Source organism: Aquila chrysaetos, chromosome 15, assembly GCF_900496995.4.
Source record: "Aquila chrysaetos chrysaetos chromosome 15, bAquChr1.4, whole genome shotgun sequence".
NCBI classification, from domain to species: Eukaryota; Metazoa; Chordata; class Aves; order Accipitriformes; family Accipitridae; genus Aquila; species Aquila chrysaetos.
Window position 1 is genome coordinate 19,715,920 of NC_044018.1, and position 17,197 is coordinate 19,733,116.

Genomic DNA, 17,197 nt, shown 5'->3' on the forward strand with positions numbered 1-17,197 from the left:
TGAAGTGCATTCAGAATTTCATTTCTATAATACACATACTGATATTCTGTCAATAACTCTTAGCTGATGAAATTGGCTGATGTGATTTGCTCACTAATTACTGAAAAGCTGTAACAATCATCAAGACAATATAAGGTCAAATTCAGTTTTTCTTATAAAAATTCTGAGTAGTTGACTGTGTATATATATATAGTACACTGTAATGAGGAATAACTAAACAGTAATAGACTTGTCAAGATGAAGCTGGCTCTAGGTCAGCACAAAGTCTTCACAATGATAGGACTGCTAGAGACAATAGATTCTGTAGTAATGCCACTGAATATTCATAATGGAATAGATTTTATTTCACATTTACACATTAGCAAGAGTATATACAATTTAAAAAAATCAGCCTTGCTGGAAAAAAATTAGCTGGAAATGATCTATCCTAACTTGAGACACTGAGTATTAAAGCTATCACCCTCTTTGATAGCTACAGCCTCTAAAAGTGCCTGCTTCTTCTGCATACTGCGAGATGACTCCAGTTCATACATAGTTGTCAAGTTGAAGAGAACACTCTCATGCAGGTAGTGTTTAGGGTCCTGCTGAACCATTCCTTCCAATTGCCGGAGGGAATCCTTCAGTTTTCCCAGATAAAGAAGACAAACAGCAGCATTGTTATTAGCCTAGAGAAAAATATATTGTAAATAAATAAATAAGTGTACACATATGTATGTATGTATGCATTTACAAGTGATGAGAGAGAAGGAAAAAAAGAAGTCTAGCATCTGGAGTTACAACAGATTTACTATGTGCTAAGAATTACTATTTTGTGTGTGTGTGTGTGTGCAAGTAACTAAAATACATTATCAATCATACAGTCCAATCCTCCTCTTGTTATTCTCAAGATTTATGCTGTGCCAGTATGACCCGCTGACTTCTAAGAGCTGAAACTCTGAAAGACAGTCTAAAATGAAATATAAATAGTATAGGACATTAGTCAGTTAATTTTGAAAGTCAGCTGAAACAGATTTCAGAAACTACATGAGCCTCTACATGCTGTCATTTTCATCGTTTTTTTTTAATGACTTCACTATATCTTCAGAAGTGTTTTTCTCTCTGGCTTACATATAGAATATCCACGTAAGCAACAGGAAGAAATTATCACAAAGGCATCTACAACTGACTTCAAGTAAATTCAGCAAATAGGTCAGTCTAAATACATCATAAATGATCAAGTCAGGTTCCATTTTCTTTACCACATAGAACAGGTTTCCAACAGTACAAAGTCATATAACATGTTTAGCAGCAGAAACTTTCACACTTTCTGAAAGCTGCAGATAAAGGAAGAACACAGCCTTTTTAAAAATTCTTTTTTTCTCTCCCTTCAGGAAACCTTACTGATCTTGTGTGATTTATAACACAATTTTACAGCCTGCAAAATGATGCAATTCATGTGCTGCTTAAACTCAGTCCCCTCAGTCTTTAAATGGCCTTGGATCAGGCTACTGGGGGTAAGCTGTGCCAGTTCTTAGGAACACTTTTATATGACCATGCACTGAAAGCTGCCAAATGTAGAAAACCCAAAAGTAAATAAACAGCTCTTTGATCTCCTCTTGTGATGGGAATCCAAGGCTCTGATATGCAACGTGTTAAAAATGACATGTTTAAAATTACAATATCCCTTCAATGTTGTGTGAAATCAAGTTAATCTTATACACGTTGGCAGCTGCCATTTCTTTTTCTGACATGCATGTCTACACTAAAAACAGTGAATGCAAAAAGAAGCGCTTTTGCGAAGATCCCGTAAAGCATAATGTCTCAGAATTTCTACATGCATGCCTAAGTATTCATGCCCTTCATATAGACTGGTTCTTCATTTCCCATCCCATTTTGTATCTTATCCTTATGTATACTAAAACCCCTTTGGCACACATGCCACATCCAATTTTTCTCCAAAGCTCTGAGCATACTCTGGGTACTAATTAAATCCACGCATGAAGCATTATGAGAATAATTTAGGTGTTCATTATAAATGTAGCAATTTGGAGATTTACCACAGCATTTGATGAGTCGATCCTTAAAATTTCTGTGAAAAATCGATGAGCTTCTGCAAAATTATTCTGACCAAGGTGGAGAAATGCTCTAGAAAGTAAGTGACATATGAATGAGTTCTCCTCAAAAACCCAAGGTGATAATATATTCTAAAAAGAATGGACACCATTTTTTATTTTTCCTGTTATAGATGTGAGAGTTTCTGACATTTGCTCTTCACGGTGTAATTACAACCAGCAAGGAGACACTGATTTACAGACAAATGGAATGACAACTTGGATCATTTGGCTGTTATATATTCTGCCTACCAAAGCAAGTCTTCATTGTGTTTTTATTAATTTAAATGCAGATACTCTCTTCCTGGAATTATTTCTCTTCATGAAATTAGCCACGCTATATAATTTTCAGAGCCCTTTTAAATAGTATTTTCTAAATATATTAAGCCAATGTGCTAACCATTACAAACTGAGTCCCCTATCATGCAGCTTGATTTACTACAATGTTTTCCAGCATTCTTGGAAACTACCAGGCAGTAACTTTACTAGCAGATCTGAGTGGAGGATAAGGGCCCAAAATAACTTCTCCTTTCCTAAAAATTATTTATGCAAATATATATTGAAAAAGCAGAGTGAAAATATGCAATGCCTGGAAGAATGAGAAAAAGCTTTGTAAAATCAGCTGAAGGATCACAATTTCAATCCAGGATAATATGACTGTACCAAGTAATACAGATCTCCTGGGTCTATATGCTATTCAGTCTCACTTATGACAGATGTAGTTACATAAAACAGAGAAAGAGAACGGGATTGTCTCAAGGGTAGTTTAATGCTCACAATGCATACTTTGCAAAACTATATTTTAAAGTTTCATTTAGCTATTAAATTATCTACCTGTTCATTAAAACCATAATTTGGCTCTGTAGTCCATCCAATTTGTGAGTCACTTTCTCAACGTCTTGAAAATATTTTTCTGCAGTTTTTATGTCTCCAATCTAGACAGTAAAATGATAAGAAAGTTATCACAAGAAGAAGAAAAGAGATCCAGCCTGATTATATCTTTTACAAAGGATAAGAACATGAAAACATATCAAAGTCCATTATCTAATTGTTTGGTACCAAGCTGACTGGGTAACATCTGTTATCAAACAAGGTATTTGAACAGCCACATGAAGGTTATGAAAAGAACACCAAAAGCATGGGCAGTTTTATCTAAGGCAGTGTTTCTCAGCTGTGGGTTGTGGAGCATTCATGGACCGGATGGCAGGGGTGCCCCACCTCCTCGTTTGTTGTAACTGACTCTAGAGTTTGTAAAATTAGCTGAAAATGAGAAAAGGTCAGAATTACTTGCAGTGACACTGGGCGTTACTCTGCAAGAAGTGAAGACAGACGCTGCCCACAGGCAGAAGCTGTTAATAAGGCAAGAGAACTGGAATATTGTAGCCTGGCAGCTAGCGTAGGACCCATACTCGGTTAACCCACAGCTTATGGGTCATAGCCAGGGACCACAGGATGACTTCAGTGCATGAGACCAAAACAGGTCAGAAAACAACCCCCATGCAATGGGCCCCTGAGGGTATCGGGGAGACAGTCCTTTTGCAGATTAAAAAATACCTATGAGTGTATCATGTGGGCTGAAGGAATGAGGGATTTGAAAGCTGGCATAAAGAGGAGCAGATTTTATGGGAGGGGGGGATGGGGAAGGGGATTCCTAGAAAGGAAGAGGTATTTCACCTAAGGGTATGTCACATACATTGCTATTTGACATGAAAAAAAAATATTTGAAGAAGGCCCCTTTGATAAGTAAGTTAGCAATGTATGTTTCATAGAAGGATACACTCATACTTTTGGTAAGGTTTCACAATACAGTGTTTAATTTTCAATGGAGAGATTTTCAATGGAGAGATGGAAGGAGAAGAAAACTTAGTACTGAGTAAACCAAATCTATCAAAAGGAGTAAAACTAAACTAATTCAGGAACATAAAGCCATGGAAACCAGGCAGCCCTCAGGTGGGGAGATTGAAGGGGCCCTCAAGAGATCACCTGTTTGTTCAAGAACAGGACAACATTACCAAAAATGTTTGTGGCAAATGTGTTGAAGTCTCCTTAAAGCTCTCAGATGGTGAATATTACACAGCTCCCTAGGAAACTTATTCCAGAATTCTTAAATAGCCTTAGTATTAGAAAATACACTCTAAGTCTATTTTGCTGCACTTTTTACCTCAACTTTTTGTCCTACCCATAGTGGTCAGGGAGAATAGTACAAGTCGTCTTTCTTAACAGCCTTTTACATACTTGAACATTTTTATTGCACTTTCTCCTATGTTTCTTCTTCTAGAATGAGAATCAATTTTAAAGCAAATCAGCATTCACCCCTTTCTCATAGAAAATGCTTTCTGGATTCTCTGATCTTTCTTGCTGTTCTTCTCTAACTCTCTCCTGCTACTTCACATCCTCTCCGAGTGCCCACATAAGAGGTCATAACACTCCAACTGATCTCTCACCAGCAGTGAGAATGGAAGAATTACTTTATGTTTCACATCTGAATATGAGATTTGCTTTTATGTCACAGTATTTTGGAAGTCTGATTTGTTTACTCATGTGTAGTTTGCTTACCCTGAGCCTAATTCCTTTCCACAGAACAGTGCCTTGCTGTTGTTTCCCATTTTGTTTTTGTGTATTACTCCCAATCTTTGGTAGTATTTTGCCTTTGCTGTTTGAATCACAGCCAATTTAACATTTCAGTTTCTCAACTTGACAAGATTATTTTGCATTCTGATCCTGCCCTCCGTAGTGTCTGTACCACTCCCAGCTTAGTATCATCCGTACGTTTTACAAGCATGCTTCTAATTCCATCATACAAGCACCTAACCAAAAAACAGAACCACTGCAAACCCTAAAGAGATCCTGGTGGAAAAGATCATCTAGCAAGTCTTTCTAGTCTACCAGCAAGCAACTTTCCAAGTACACTTTTCAGACACAGCAAACATCCATCTTAAGCTTTCATCTAGATTTCTTCCCAATTTGCTTATAGGAGCATCACAGTGGCAGTATCCAAAGCCCTACTAACGTCACTAATATAAAGATACTGCTACCTCTAACCACAAGACTTCTCCCTTGACAACATAAAGAAATTATTCTTCTTTACCTTTAGGGGATGATCCAATTGTACACTGCACTCAAAGATGCAACTCTCCAGCTACCAAAGCATTTATGGAATACCCATTAATAGTCTATCTAATGAAAGATGCATTTTTCCTAGATGTTATGTAACTGGACTCAAACAAAACAAACATTATTCATTCTAAAAACTTACACATTCAGTTATAATGACAAAGGATACAACTTCTCTCTATAAATACCACTGAAGTGTAAACCACCAAGAAAATAATTACATTTAACTAAAGGATAATGCTGGCTCAAGTGTAAATGAATCCGTCCTTGAATATTTTTAGCCTGGAAATTAGAAGGAAGCCCCTAACCATGAGAATAATCAATTTCTAAAGCAAGCTACCAGTTTGCTCCACTGGGAGCTTGATGAGTCCAAATCTAATATGCTCTGAGACTAATCACACCTTATTTGTGATCATGAAGTGTTCTCATTTCTTAGCAGCATCTAGTATCTTCTCAGCAAACATGCCAAACTTTAAATTCTCATTTTTCCCACTGAGGGGAAACAGTTTATAATGGGTTTTTTTTTGGCAGAACATTTAAAAGAAAGAATTAGTTTTAATTAGTCATTAAAATGTTAAAGTGGTCTTCATCACTTAATTTTATTTAACTTAGTTCAGAAAACGTGACTTCAGTATCTAATAATAATTAGCACTTTGAATAAAAATGAAAATTCCTCTGTTAACCTCAAATAATCATATCTTCTAACAAGGAACCTCCAATATACTATGCGCTTAAGTTTGCTGTTTGTCTGGAAACCAAGACTATTTTTCTTAAGTACTCCTAGGATTTATTTATTGCTTTTAACTCTGTTTTGCAGCAATCTGTTGCAGAGGGTAAGGTCAGGCATCTTTCCACTTTCTAAATTTTTTAATGTAGTTATTTAAATGGCAATTTTGGATAGGTCAGCCAGCAAGCAGAGTCAATTAGCAACACACAGTATAATCCTAGAGACTAAAATGTATTCACTGTTTCCCCATCTCATGTGAATTTCTGTTTTACAGGTCAGGTGATTGCTGACAGAATTACAGTGCTTCTGAAAATTTCTCTGTTATAGCCTCTGTCTTTTCCTGCATTCTCCACTTCTCATCCTCATTTCCCACTTACATTAAGGCAACAACTAAAGGCCGTACATCAGATTTAGGCCTCTTTATGCCCCACTACATGTGAAGATAAAGAAGACATGGTGCCTTAAACTACTAAGCTCAATTTAATTATGAAAAAAAAAAAAGACACACAAAGTAAGGTTTTATATGTTGAAAAAAGGTTACCTTTTTTTCCTGTTTAAGTCCTGACTTACACTTCAATCTACATTATTGCTTTGTTTCATATGTGTGATATCTATTGTCAAACAGTACCTGTGACTGATAAGCAGCTGAAATCTGGCTCCCTTGTGCCTCTCTTGGGTAATGTTCAAAGTTAACAGAACAGTCTGAGGTTATTTGGGAATCACTACCTGTTTTTGAGAATGTCTGTGACATTTGAATACGAGAAAATGGCTTTCCCATTTTACCTGCAAGATGTTTTATTTTTTTTCAGAGAGGCTCTTCAACAGTGCACACATACTGCACAATGATCTTACCAAAATGATGGTGCCCAGGCCTGCAACACATTTATCTTTCTTTAATTTGAACTTCTTGGTTTTGTTTACCTGCAAACTGCTTATTTCTCTTAAAACATCAAAATCTTGCATCTGTTGCAACAGAACCCTCCAGACAGAGCTGAATATTTTGTCACAAAAAAAGACAACGTGCCAAACAATAAAAATTTATCTCTTTAAGGTGCTAGAAGAATGGAAAACATTTGAATTTAGAAGTGATGCTTTTTATTAACTACTATCTAGGATCACATGAAAATACCGAGGGCTCCTCATACTCCCTTTTGCTATGTCCAGTTCTGATAGTAAGACCACTAAATACAAAAGGCCTGTTGTCACAGCCAACACCGCAGAGGTCAATGACTTCAAATGACTGCGTATGGAGCCTGTGAACACCACTTTTGGAATTGGATGGATGTAATTCTTTCTGAAGTTAGGAGATGCTTTCCTCCTGCGAGTGAAAATTTTTCTATAGCAAACCAAGCTACTAACAGACTGGAGAGTGTGACACTATGGCAGACACTCTTGTCAGCAAGGCAGTACCAGTAACGTACCCAGTTGTTTTCCCAGTAAGACCAGAACTATTAATAACTTGTATTTACAACAGCATTATGCATATTTACAGTACCATTCTTTAATATGCATAATTACTAGGTTGCTTATTTAGGTAACAGTTAATGCATGCAGCCAGTGTCATAAAATTACTCTATAGTGATGGAGATCCACTTCAAACCAGAGACTTTTAAAGACAAACATGTCTACCATACTGTGAAAACATTTTCCTGTTGAGAACTGAAAATCTATAAGTGAGTTTGAATAACATTCTATGATTTCAAGCAAACAATATTAATGATTTAATTATCTATCAAGAGTAAATTATACCATTTCAATATAATTTTATGACATGAATGCCATAGATGAGATTGTCTGTAAATATTCCACAATTCAAAATTAGATTTATAATAAATAATAAAAGGAAGTAGATAAAAAAGGAAAAGTTTGAAATATTGGTATCAGAAATATGAAAGAACAGCAAAGAACTTGTGAGATACTAAAAATTAAAATAATCAGATACTAATTATTTAGATGCATCATTTTCTGATAAACAAAAAAGTACTACTGCACTTACACCTTTTTTTACCTATTATCGTAAGTACATAGCTACATGGAAATTTATTATACTTGTGCACTCCTGTTTTTTCTTTTGATGTGCCCTCCCCTGTCTTCTCAGGGATATAACCTGGACAAAAGAAGGAAACTCAAATTTTTTCCAGATGAAGATGGCAGTTATATAGTATGACTGAGAGCTGCATGCAGTTTGAGGCAGTGAGAAATAGATTTTTAGTGAAATTCTGGCTCACTGAAGTCAATGGGAGCTTTACCATTAGTTTTAGGGAAAGCAGGATATTGCTCTGATTAAATTATTGCATAATTTTCTATAGTGTGTTCTCTGTTTGCTAATATACATGCATGTACTTTTAATATTATAGGTGCTTTATATTTCCCAACTTTAGCTAATATCACGTGGTAGAATTTTTTTTTTGTTTTGACCACTGCCTCTACAGTTTGATACATGCCCTATAAAAATAGCTGCAGTTTTAAATGCAACAATTATTCACTACATAGCTGTCAACAGCAATATTACCTAGCAGACTTAGAATAAAATGCATACCTGAAGGAAAATCCTTCCAATTCCACTCAACAGCTGAGGCTCTTGCTGTGGGTAATATTTGATGACAGTGTGATAAGCATCTACAGCAAGCACGTAGTCCTAAGGGGTGAAAAGCACACGACCAGATATTTAAGCTCAGCATTGTTCAGCCTTTATGTTGCCTTCTTGTTAAAGACACATTCAAACAGAATTAAATTCCAACTTCTCAGTGGGACAGAATTTCTACCTATCACTGCAGGAACTAGTAGCTGACTATATTGGTCTTTTCTCAGTTATACTGGAACTGCATACACAGGAGATTTTTTTTTTTCAACTGGATCATATTCTGTTTGTGGCTAAATGCCAAGAACAAAAAAAAATGGAGCATTTCCTCTTCAGCTTAGATTATGATTTAGGATGAAAGTCAAAAGCCTTCTGTGTGACTGGGGTATACATACTTGAGAAGTGTCTCGTTTCAAATATATGTATAATTCACATGATTTAACAAACTATGTTCTCAAGCTTTGGGAACTGCTTGTGCAAATGCTCTTAACTTGTGAAAAATATAACATGACAGAAGCTGCAATTCATGCACATTTTCAGATGACAAACTAGCACTACTGCCAAGGGAAACAAGACCTTTTCTATCCCTCCACCCAAACCCTTATTCCCTTCTACCCTACTGTGTAAAAGGAAAATGAGCAGGTACTCTAAATAGAAAACTGACTTGTGCTAAAACTAAGTGAGGGCTGGCCTGGTTCTGAACTCAGAAAGCTTTGCATGTGACCCCAAACACACACACGCCTGCACAAAGACCACGCTGGCAAGTGGCAGCTCTGAGATCTGCCTGCTCAAGACACAGTGCAAACGTACCCTTCAGATAATGACCAGTGACAGAAGGTTAAACAAACTCATGGTCCCACTTCCCACAGGAAAGAAATGCCCATGTGACTGGTTACTGCAGTCCAGCTGTTTCATGGTTAAACCACGGTAATTCAACGGTCTGGGCAGTAAATGACTTTTAGAGCCTGGCTACACGGTCTTTGGCAGGCATACATGAGAAACTCTGCATGTGCTCTACGCTGACTGGAAGACACGTAGTAGGTACATTCATGGGGCACAGGGTTGCAGTAGCATCAGCTATAGCTTCTTGGAGAAATCCCGAGCAGAGGCAGAGAAAGCCTGCCTTTGCTTATAAAAGCCAGGCATATGCAAAGACAGAAGACACTCTGTGCTGTACTGATCTGGTGCTTCCTTACAGTCCTGCCCTTCAGCCTTATACAAGAATTTGTGGTAAGTGTTAGGAAGCAAAAGACATCAAAGAATAATCTTTCAGAACTGCACAGACATCTTGGGATACTCTCTGCACTACCATTTTTCTTGGTCAAATTATAGTACTCATTTCACTTGTCCCTAATGTGGTCACAGCTACTGGTAAAGGTACTTTTCCTTCATCTCCTGCCTAGTCTGAGGAGGCAAAGTGCCCCAGGTGTAATGAATTTCTTTTCCTGAGGTCACACTTAGAAGGACTGAACCCTTTGTCCAGCTCCGGAGACCTCAGCACAGGAAAGACATGGAGCTGTTGGAGCTGGTCCAGAGGAGGGCCACAAAAATGATCAGAGGGATGGAACATCTCTCCCATAAAGACAGGCTCAGAGAGTTGGGGTTGTTCAGCCTGGAAAAGAGAAGGCTCTGGGGAGACCTTATTTCGGTCTTTCAGTACTTCAAGGAGGCTTGTAAGAAAGATGAGGACAAACTTTTTAGCAAGGCCTGTTGCAATAGGACAAGGGGTAATGCTTTTAAACTAAAAGAGGGTAAATTTAGACTAGATATACGGAAGATGTTTTTTATGATGAGGGTGGTGAAACAGGTTGCCCAGAGAGGTGGTTGATGCCCCATCCCTGGAAACATTCAAGGTCAGGCTGGACAGGGCTCTGAGGAACCTGATCTAGTTGAAGATGTCCCTGCTCATTGCAGGGGGGTTGGATTAGGTGACCTGTAAAGGTCCCTTCCAACCCAAACTATTCTATGATTCTACTTGACCTGTGCACCAGGTCACCATTTGGAACATACTAATTATTTCATACACACAAAAAATCAAGTGAAGTCTTTGGAGTCTCACCCATGTAAGAGAGAAATTACATGTCCTACAATAGTAGAGGCTGATTTAAACAGCCCAGGAGGCACTCTGCAGAACCATTCTTTTGCAAACAACCTGTATATTGTGGGTATAATGATTAATTCTGAACAGTTAATTATTAACATTTAGAGTTTATTCCAATTCTAGTGTGCCTTGTGATGTTCATGCTTGTTATTGGTAATGGAAAGAGTTTAGAGCAAAGACAATGGGCTAGATACACAAAAATGTATTTGTTTAAATTCTGATTTATTTAGCATTCAGAATGCAACTGTGATGAAATTTATGCTACCAAAATTTTTCACAAATTTATGACTTAGGAAAAACTCAATTTTCACTGTAACAGCTCTCACTAAAAGGACTGCATTGATCATGGAGTCCCACTGTGTTCAGTAGCCATAAAAAACTTGTAATAGGGACCCTCTGATCTGGCTCCTTAGAGGAACCCCAGTCACGCTTGTATTAGCTATTAATATCGGCAAGAGCATCATTTATAAAATCTGAAGGATCGTCTGCGACTGTGAATTTTATCCCTTCAAGCATAAAATGTGCTCACTGGAGAAATAATTTTATTGTATCAAATTCTAGCTTTTGTGCTCAATGCCTTCCATTCTGTGGTCTAAAGCTGCCCCTTACCCAGCGCTCAGTCTCACGCACACTCTAAGGCTTTGGCTACACAACAGAGGTGCATAGCACAACCATGAGGGACGGGGGCTTTACCGTCACATCCCCAAACTGATGTAAAAACAGCTCTCAGGAGATCATGCAGTTAAGCTGATAGAACAGTGCTTCTGTCAGCTTAGTTTACAGCTTAGCATGAATTGACTGCAGAAAAGTCTCAGCCAGGAGCAGCTGCACGAGGGGGCACTGTTTGCACAATTATAGCACCACAGGCTCCCTCGTGTAGGTAGTAGCCAGCCTTGGTAGGAACAAGCAGCCAAGTAACGTCTTGGAGGCCCACGCTGCGGGGGCTTCGTGGACTTGCCCTAGTCAGGCAAAGAAACCCTCCTCCCTTTCTGCGCTCCCTGTGCAGTGACTGTACATCACCATATGCATTATAACTAGGAGTACATAAACATTCACACCTCCTAAGATGTGAGAGTAGAGGGAAAGCATTAAGAGTCTATGCACTGTATTTGTGGATATGGCACCCTGTTTCCATACCACAGCACGGCACATAGCATCTATGCTTGTATACCCCACGCTTCGCAGTGCCTATCACAGGAACGGGACCCATTTCCTCCAGGAGATGACAAGAGACCAACTTATGTATGTCCAAAGCCACCCTTAAGCATAGGCAAGGACGGCTGCAGGATGAACTATAAAACATTATCACAATATCCAGGCTCACTTCTAAATGCAGCCTCCTTTTGCAGTTATTCCAGGATCCCGCAGTGAGTTTTATATGCATTTACTCTTCCCCCCCCCACTATCATGGAAGCAGTACTAGACTTCTAGAGTATCCTACATGTGATACAGAATGATACTATTCCATGTAAGTTATAAAAGCATCTTATCTGACATTTCCTTCCAAAGGAGCGTATTGTAAAGTAGATGAGATTTGGTCTCATTTATTAAAGACTTTGTTTTCATTCCCAGCTTTGCTAATGTTACATGGTACAAGAAAAATTGTCTGAGAGAATGATAGAGACCCTCCCAGAGAAGCGAAGTCTTGGTTGAAACAAGTTGTGGTTGTGAGGGGTATGACATATTAAGTACTGCCAGTAAAAAAACTCAATGACTACAGCTTGTGATCTTAAAGGTGGGGCTGATGTATTGTCATGGTCTTTAATTTCTGAAGATTACAAGCCCTCAGATTTTCCACACCTCATAAAAAAATCCCAAAAGAAGGACTGAAGTTACACAATTCAGGATATGAATGAGAGTTGGCCTGTTGTTTTATAATTCAGAATCTCTTTTATTATGAAAATTCAGAGCTAACATTAAATATACTTATCCAAAATAGTTCTAGTAAGCCATCGGATCTACTTGCACAAAAATAGCAAGTGAGGTTTGTTTTTCCTTTAATGCACTGCAGTATAACTGTACTTTCCTTCATAGTCACTGCATTACACATTTTCATGTTTCCCTCACCACCACCTTAAGTACTTAAAATATTAATTAGAAATAAGCATAAATGACCATGATGTGTGGAATGCTGAGAGTAGGTTCAATAAACCCTAGATTAAAAATCAGTTTTAGTTATACAAAGTGTATAGTTCATAAATACTCTATTTTGGGAAGAGAGGACAGGGATAACTTATCCTTCCTCTCTAGTGTACTTGTGGAAGGGTTATGAAAGCAGAGATTCACAGTGTTATGAATCCAAAGAGCAGTACTGCAGCACAGTTAGGCAAAAGACACGATGATTCATGCAGTCTTTCTCCTTTAAATCATAGAGGAACCAAAGTCCTTCGGCATCAGTCCCTCGCATCACTAGTACAAGCTGTTACCTCCTTCTTTGTAGAGTTTTAATTGTATTAGACCCAAATTAAAATCAATTCTAATGCTTTTGTTTTTACAAAGGGTAAGTTCTACAAAAGCTAAGACAACACTGAAAAAAATCTAAAAAGTGCAAAATGTGCCTTTAATTAGAGTGCACTTATATATGGAAAGTACTTAAGTGTTTATTCCTCAGAGAGGTAGAAGTCTGGTAAGATAATGTCAAAAGCGATTTTAGCTCAGATGAAAAGAACTTTAAAAGTTTTCAAGACACTTCCATAGTGATTTAGTAAAATGACAGACATTTTGCAATTAGATTGTTGAAATGAAGCAATGCACATCATCAGTTGCATTTTAAATGAGTATTCCCTCATGCTGCTACATTCAGGGTACACTTTCATAGTGACTTAAGCCCACAGTTCTTGTAAATGGAAGTCTACAGTGACACGTTACACGGTCCCCTCTTCCCTTCCTGCTGGATTTCCACCTCCTCCCTTAAACTGCCCCTTTTTCACATGAAATGGGAAAAGCAGATTGAGTTGATATAACTGAGATCCACCACTTCTTTGTTTTTGTCACTTGGTTAAGTCCAAAAGTGGTGCACAGAAGGAAGCCAGAATACATTTAAGAAACGTTGTACAAAGAGAAGGGAATGAACAGGAAAAAACGTATAGTAAGACTGCTGTAAACTGCTACCAAACTGTATCATCGGTCACACAGATAAAGGGACACAGCAGGCAGAATTCAGTACCTAGGAAAGATGGTTCCAGGGTAAAGGAAACATATGACTAATTTCCTGCTCCGCTATAGGTTTCCTGGGCAAGTTTGGGTGAATCACTTCTTTGCACCTCACTCACTCCAAAACAATATTCCCCTCCATCTCAATAATTTAATGAGATGTTTAGCTATGAAACTAATGAGGCCATATTTAAAAAGACAAGAATCATGGTGCTACGTAAAGAGAATTCCTTGAGTCAGATAAGTAATGCAGAAGAGAGATGACATGAAATAAATGTAATTAGAGTTGAGGATAACTGAAATAGATTTAAATAGTTATAGGCCCAACATATAATCAAAGTCTTTTTTTTTTATTTTCAAGAGTCAATCCTGACAAGATTGTTCCCTATTAAATACTACTGAAGATTTTTGGCCATAGAAAGAGGTTAGTAAGAATACGATAATCAGTTTTTCTTTTTTTATACCAATGTCACATAGTTTTACTTTAATAAATAATTATTATTAATCTACTAATAGCATAAGATATTCCATTCACCTAATAGGATTTGGGGATCAAATATAACCATATTGCAATATTGTAAACATTCACTAGATGGCAATAGATGGCACTGACTTGGAGAATGAAATCAGTTGTGGGTTTGTTTTTTTTAAATTACATACACTTGAAATACTTGAATAAAAAAAAATGCAGTTTTTACATTATATTACACAACAGCAAAAAATTATAAATATGTGGAACTGTTCAATTAATATAATTGTTCATGGGAGAATTAACAAAAGTGTGTTTAAAATGACTTGAAGAAATAGTTTCATACTGAATACTCTAGAAGGGGGAGAAGAGTATAGCACTGCAGCATGTTAGAATGGTCTTAAAAATGATTAAATTTGTAAATAACCAATATAATTCTCTCACAGACAATCTGTCACCTAAGCAGAAAAAATTTTCTTCATGTACTAGTCTGATTTTAACTGCAACATGACTATGTTTGAAAAATCTTGCTTAAAAACTCTCTACTACTCCATACAGGGATATTTCTGAAAACTGAGAGACTCACAACTACTCCATAGCCAATGCACTGAAATGCAAATTTCAGATGGAAGTAATTATGCACTAACATGCAGTTGTGGGTAATCTGGAAGTTATTGTGGAACCGTAAATTTCTAACTTAACAGCTATGAGATAGGCCCTAAATACAATTGGTCTTAGGAAGTATCTGAGCTGCAGTATTTCTGAAGTACTATTTCCAAAAAGGTGGTAATCAGTATTCACAAATTTATTTCTATTACTAGAAGACAATAGCACTAACAGGACCAAACCAGAAGAAAGGTGAGAGCTATGCATGCAAATGGATTTGTGTGTACATGAGAAGAAAAACACTGAAAGTGTTAAAAACAATTCACAGTCAAAAGTAAAATGAACTTCTTGAAAAAAAAAAAAAAAAGTATTACCAGCATTTTCTTATTCATATATTCTACTTAGTTTGGGATGGCAACTTGTGCTTTTCTCCACTTGCTTTTTGAAAAAGACAGTTCCTTGAAAACTGAACCTATGTCAAGTATCTACTTCAAAACGCAAACATTTACTAATTCTTAAAAACACCTCATGGTTTAATGGACAATTATTTTTATTCAAGACAGAAATGTTCCGATTGCAATTTCATTAGGAATACAAATTTTTGTTTTCCCTAATTCTCATAAAAAGGATATTCCGTTTCATATAAAGCAGTATTCGGATAACTGGATCTTATCTAAAAAAATACATGCTTTTTGAGGTATTGTAATATTGAGAACAGAGCACCATTTGGGAATTAGCTTAGTAAACATCAGAGGGTCAGGTTTGTCATGACCTTGGGCAATCAAAGAGCAGGGAGCACTGAGTGCAAATCTTCGCCTCTGAAGATTATACTGCTGACAGCTCTGCTCCGAGGCTGTTGCCACTCATTGATTTGTGAAGTACAGTTAAGCTCAGGATAACAGCAGTTTGTTGCAAGCTCAGAATGGCTATATGCCCATTTCCCCGACCATGAGGTGAAAGGCAGAAGTTGTTTTATTTCTACTTCCTGAATACATGGAGAAGCTAAGAGTGTTGCACCAAATGGAGTAGGATTGCTTAAAAAAGTAAGGAGGAATCAAGGCGAAAAAAAAAACCAACAGTGGAAGCTTGTTACTTTTGCTTTTATTCCTTTCTCTTCCACCCCTATGCACTAGTGAGGATTTAAACTTAAAAGAAGATATCTTACAATTGAGATAGGTTGACAAGGGAGGATCTATTTAGATGTTCTGGATCTTCATCATGTACCAAGGCTACAGTATTATTAATCCTCACAAACAGAGCAACATTCCTAGTGCACAGTTTGAAAAAGACAAAGCACATAATTGCTTTTAATTACAGCATTTAGTTAAGTGTTTGAAAAATTCAATTTAAAAATGCAAATTCTTTGTTGTTATTGCATGTTCTCCAGGATGATTTGGGAAGAAATAAGTATAGATATGTTCCCAAAGAACGTTACTGCAAATGGTTATCTATTAAATAAGACATTATTAAGTCTAATTAATTCTTCACCAAGCAAAACCTCCACGTACAGTCAGGTAGTCTTCCCTTATCTATGCACCAGTAATTCTCCTGCTCTTTCTCTGACATTCTATTCTGGAATATACGGTACCTCTGCAGTTGCTGCCACCCACATACCTTCATCATTAGCAGACAGTTTGCCATGGAGTACATCACCCGGCCCAGACGTGACCTCCACAGCTGAACAGAGGCTGCAAAATAAGAGCAGCTTGTGAATTTGCACAAATAAATTAGAGGTTCTTGCTTGCCATCAATTATTGGTCCTATGAATTACTATTTTGAAAGATCTCCCTCGTTAACACCACTGGGTTTTAGTCTAGAATTTTTAATTCTCAGCCATGCTGCACCATCAGACAGAAAATTCTGCATCTCTCTGAGGGAACTGCTCAAGCGGCTCTGGGGACCATACACAGTACAACAACGCAGAGCAACAGACAGCCGCTCAGCTTTGAGCTCAGGCCAAATATTAAACACCAAAAGAAGCCACGCATTTTCTAATATCAGAACAAAAGGTGCATAAAAAGATTCAAATGATAATGAGCGTCAGTTTAAAAACATGTAATCTACAGCATTAAATGTGATAAATTAAAAAATCAAACATAGCTAAAATGTCATTTCAGAGCCAAAACATGCAGGGTGAGAACTGTCTGAGTCTGGGACTGTTTGTGCTTGCCTCTGGCTTAGAGATATGCTGGAAAAAATCTGCCAAGCCTGTCTGCTTTCCCCATGCTCCTGGAGCTTGCAGGCATTAAAAGCTGCAGCAGCAGATTTCTCTCTCTTGCTTTGCAGACCGACTCCTGATGTTGTAAGAGAATGGTTCACATAGATCCTTATTTCTCTTGTTACAGTACCATAGATC

At 37.4% G+C, this 17,197-nt stretch overlaps 1 protein-coding gene across 3 annotated transcripts in view; it reads right to left on the minus strand.

The window, feature by feature from the left end:
* Positions 1-17,197, minus strand: part of TRAPPC12 (trafficking protein particle complex subunit 12) — a 55,941-nt gene continuing 38,744 nt past the window's right edge. For 2 of the 3 annotated variants that reach the window (XM_030037425.2, XM_030037426.2), the window contains exons 8-12: positions 16,456-16,529; positions 8,471-8,569; positions 2,925-3,025; positions 2,037-2,124; positions 1-665 (exon numbers count right to left, since the gene is read on the minus strand). In XM_030037425.2, coding sequence (XP_029893285.1) covers positions 423-665; positions 2,037-2,124; positions 2,925-3,025; positions 8,471-8,569; positions 16,456-16,529 — 605 coding nt within the window. In that variant the 3' untranslated portion in view covers positions 1-422. The remainder of the gene's footprint in view (positions 666-2,036; positions 2,125-2,924; positions 3,026-8,470; positions 8,570-16,455; positions 16,530-17,197) is intronic. The other variant, XM_030037427.2, reaches the window with a different exon arrangement.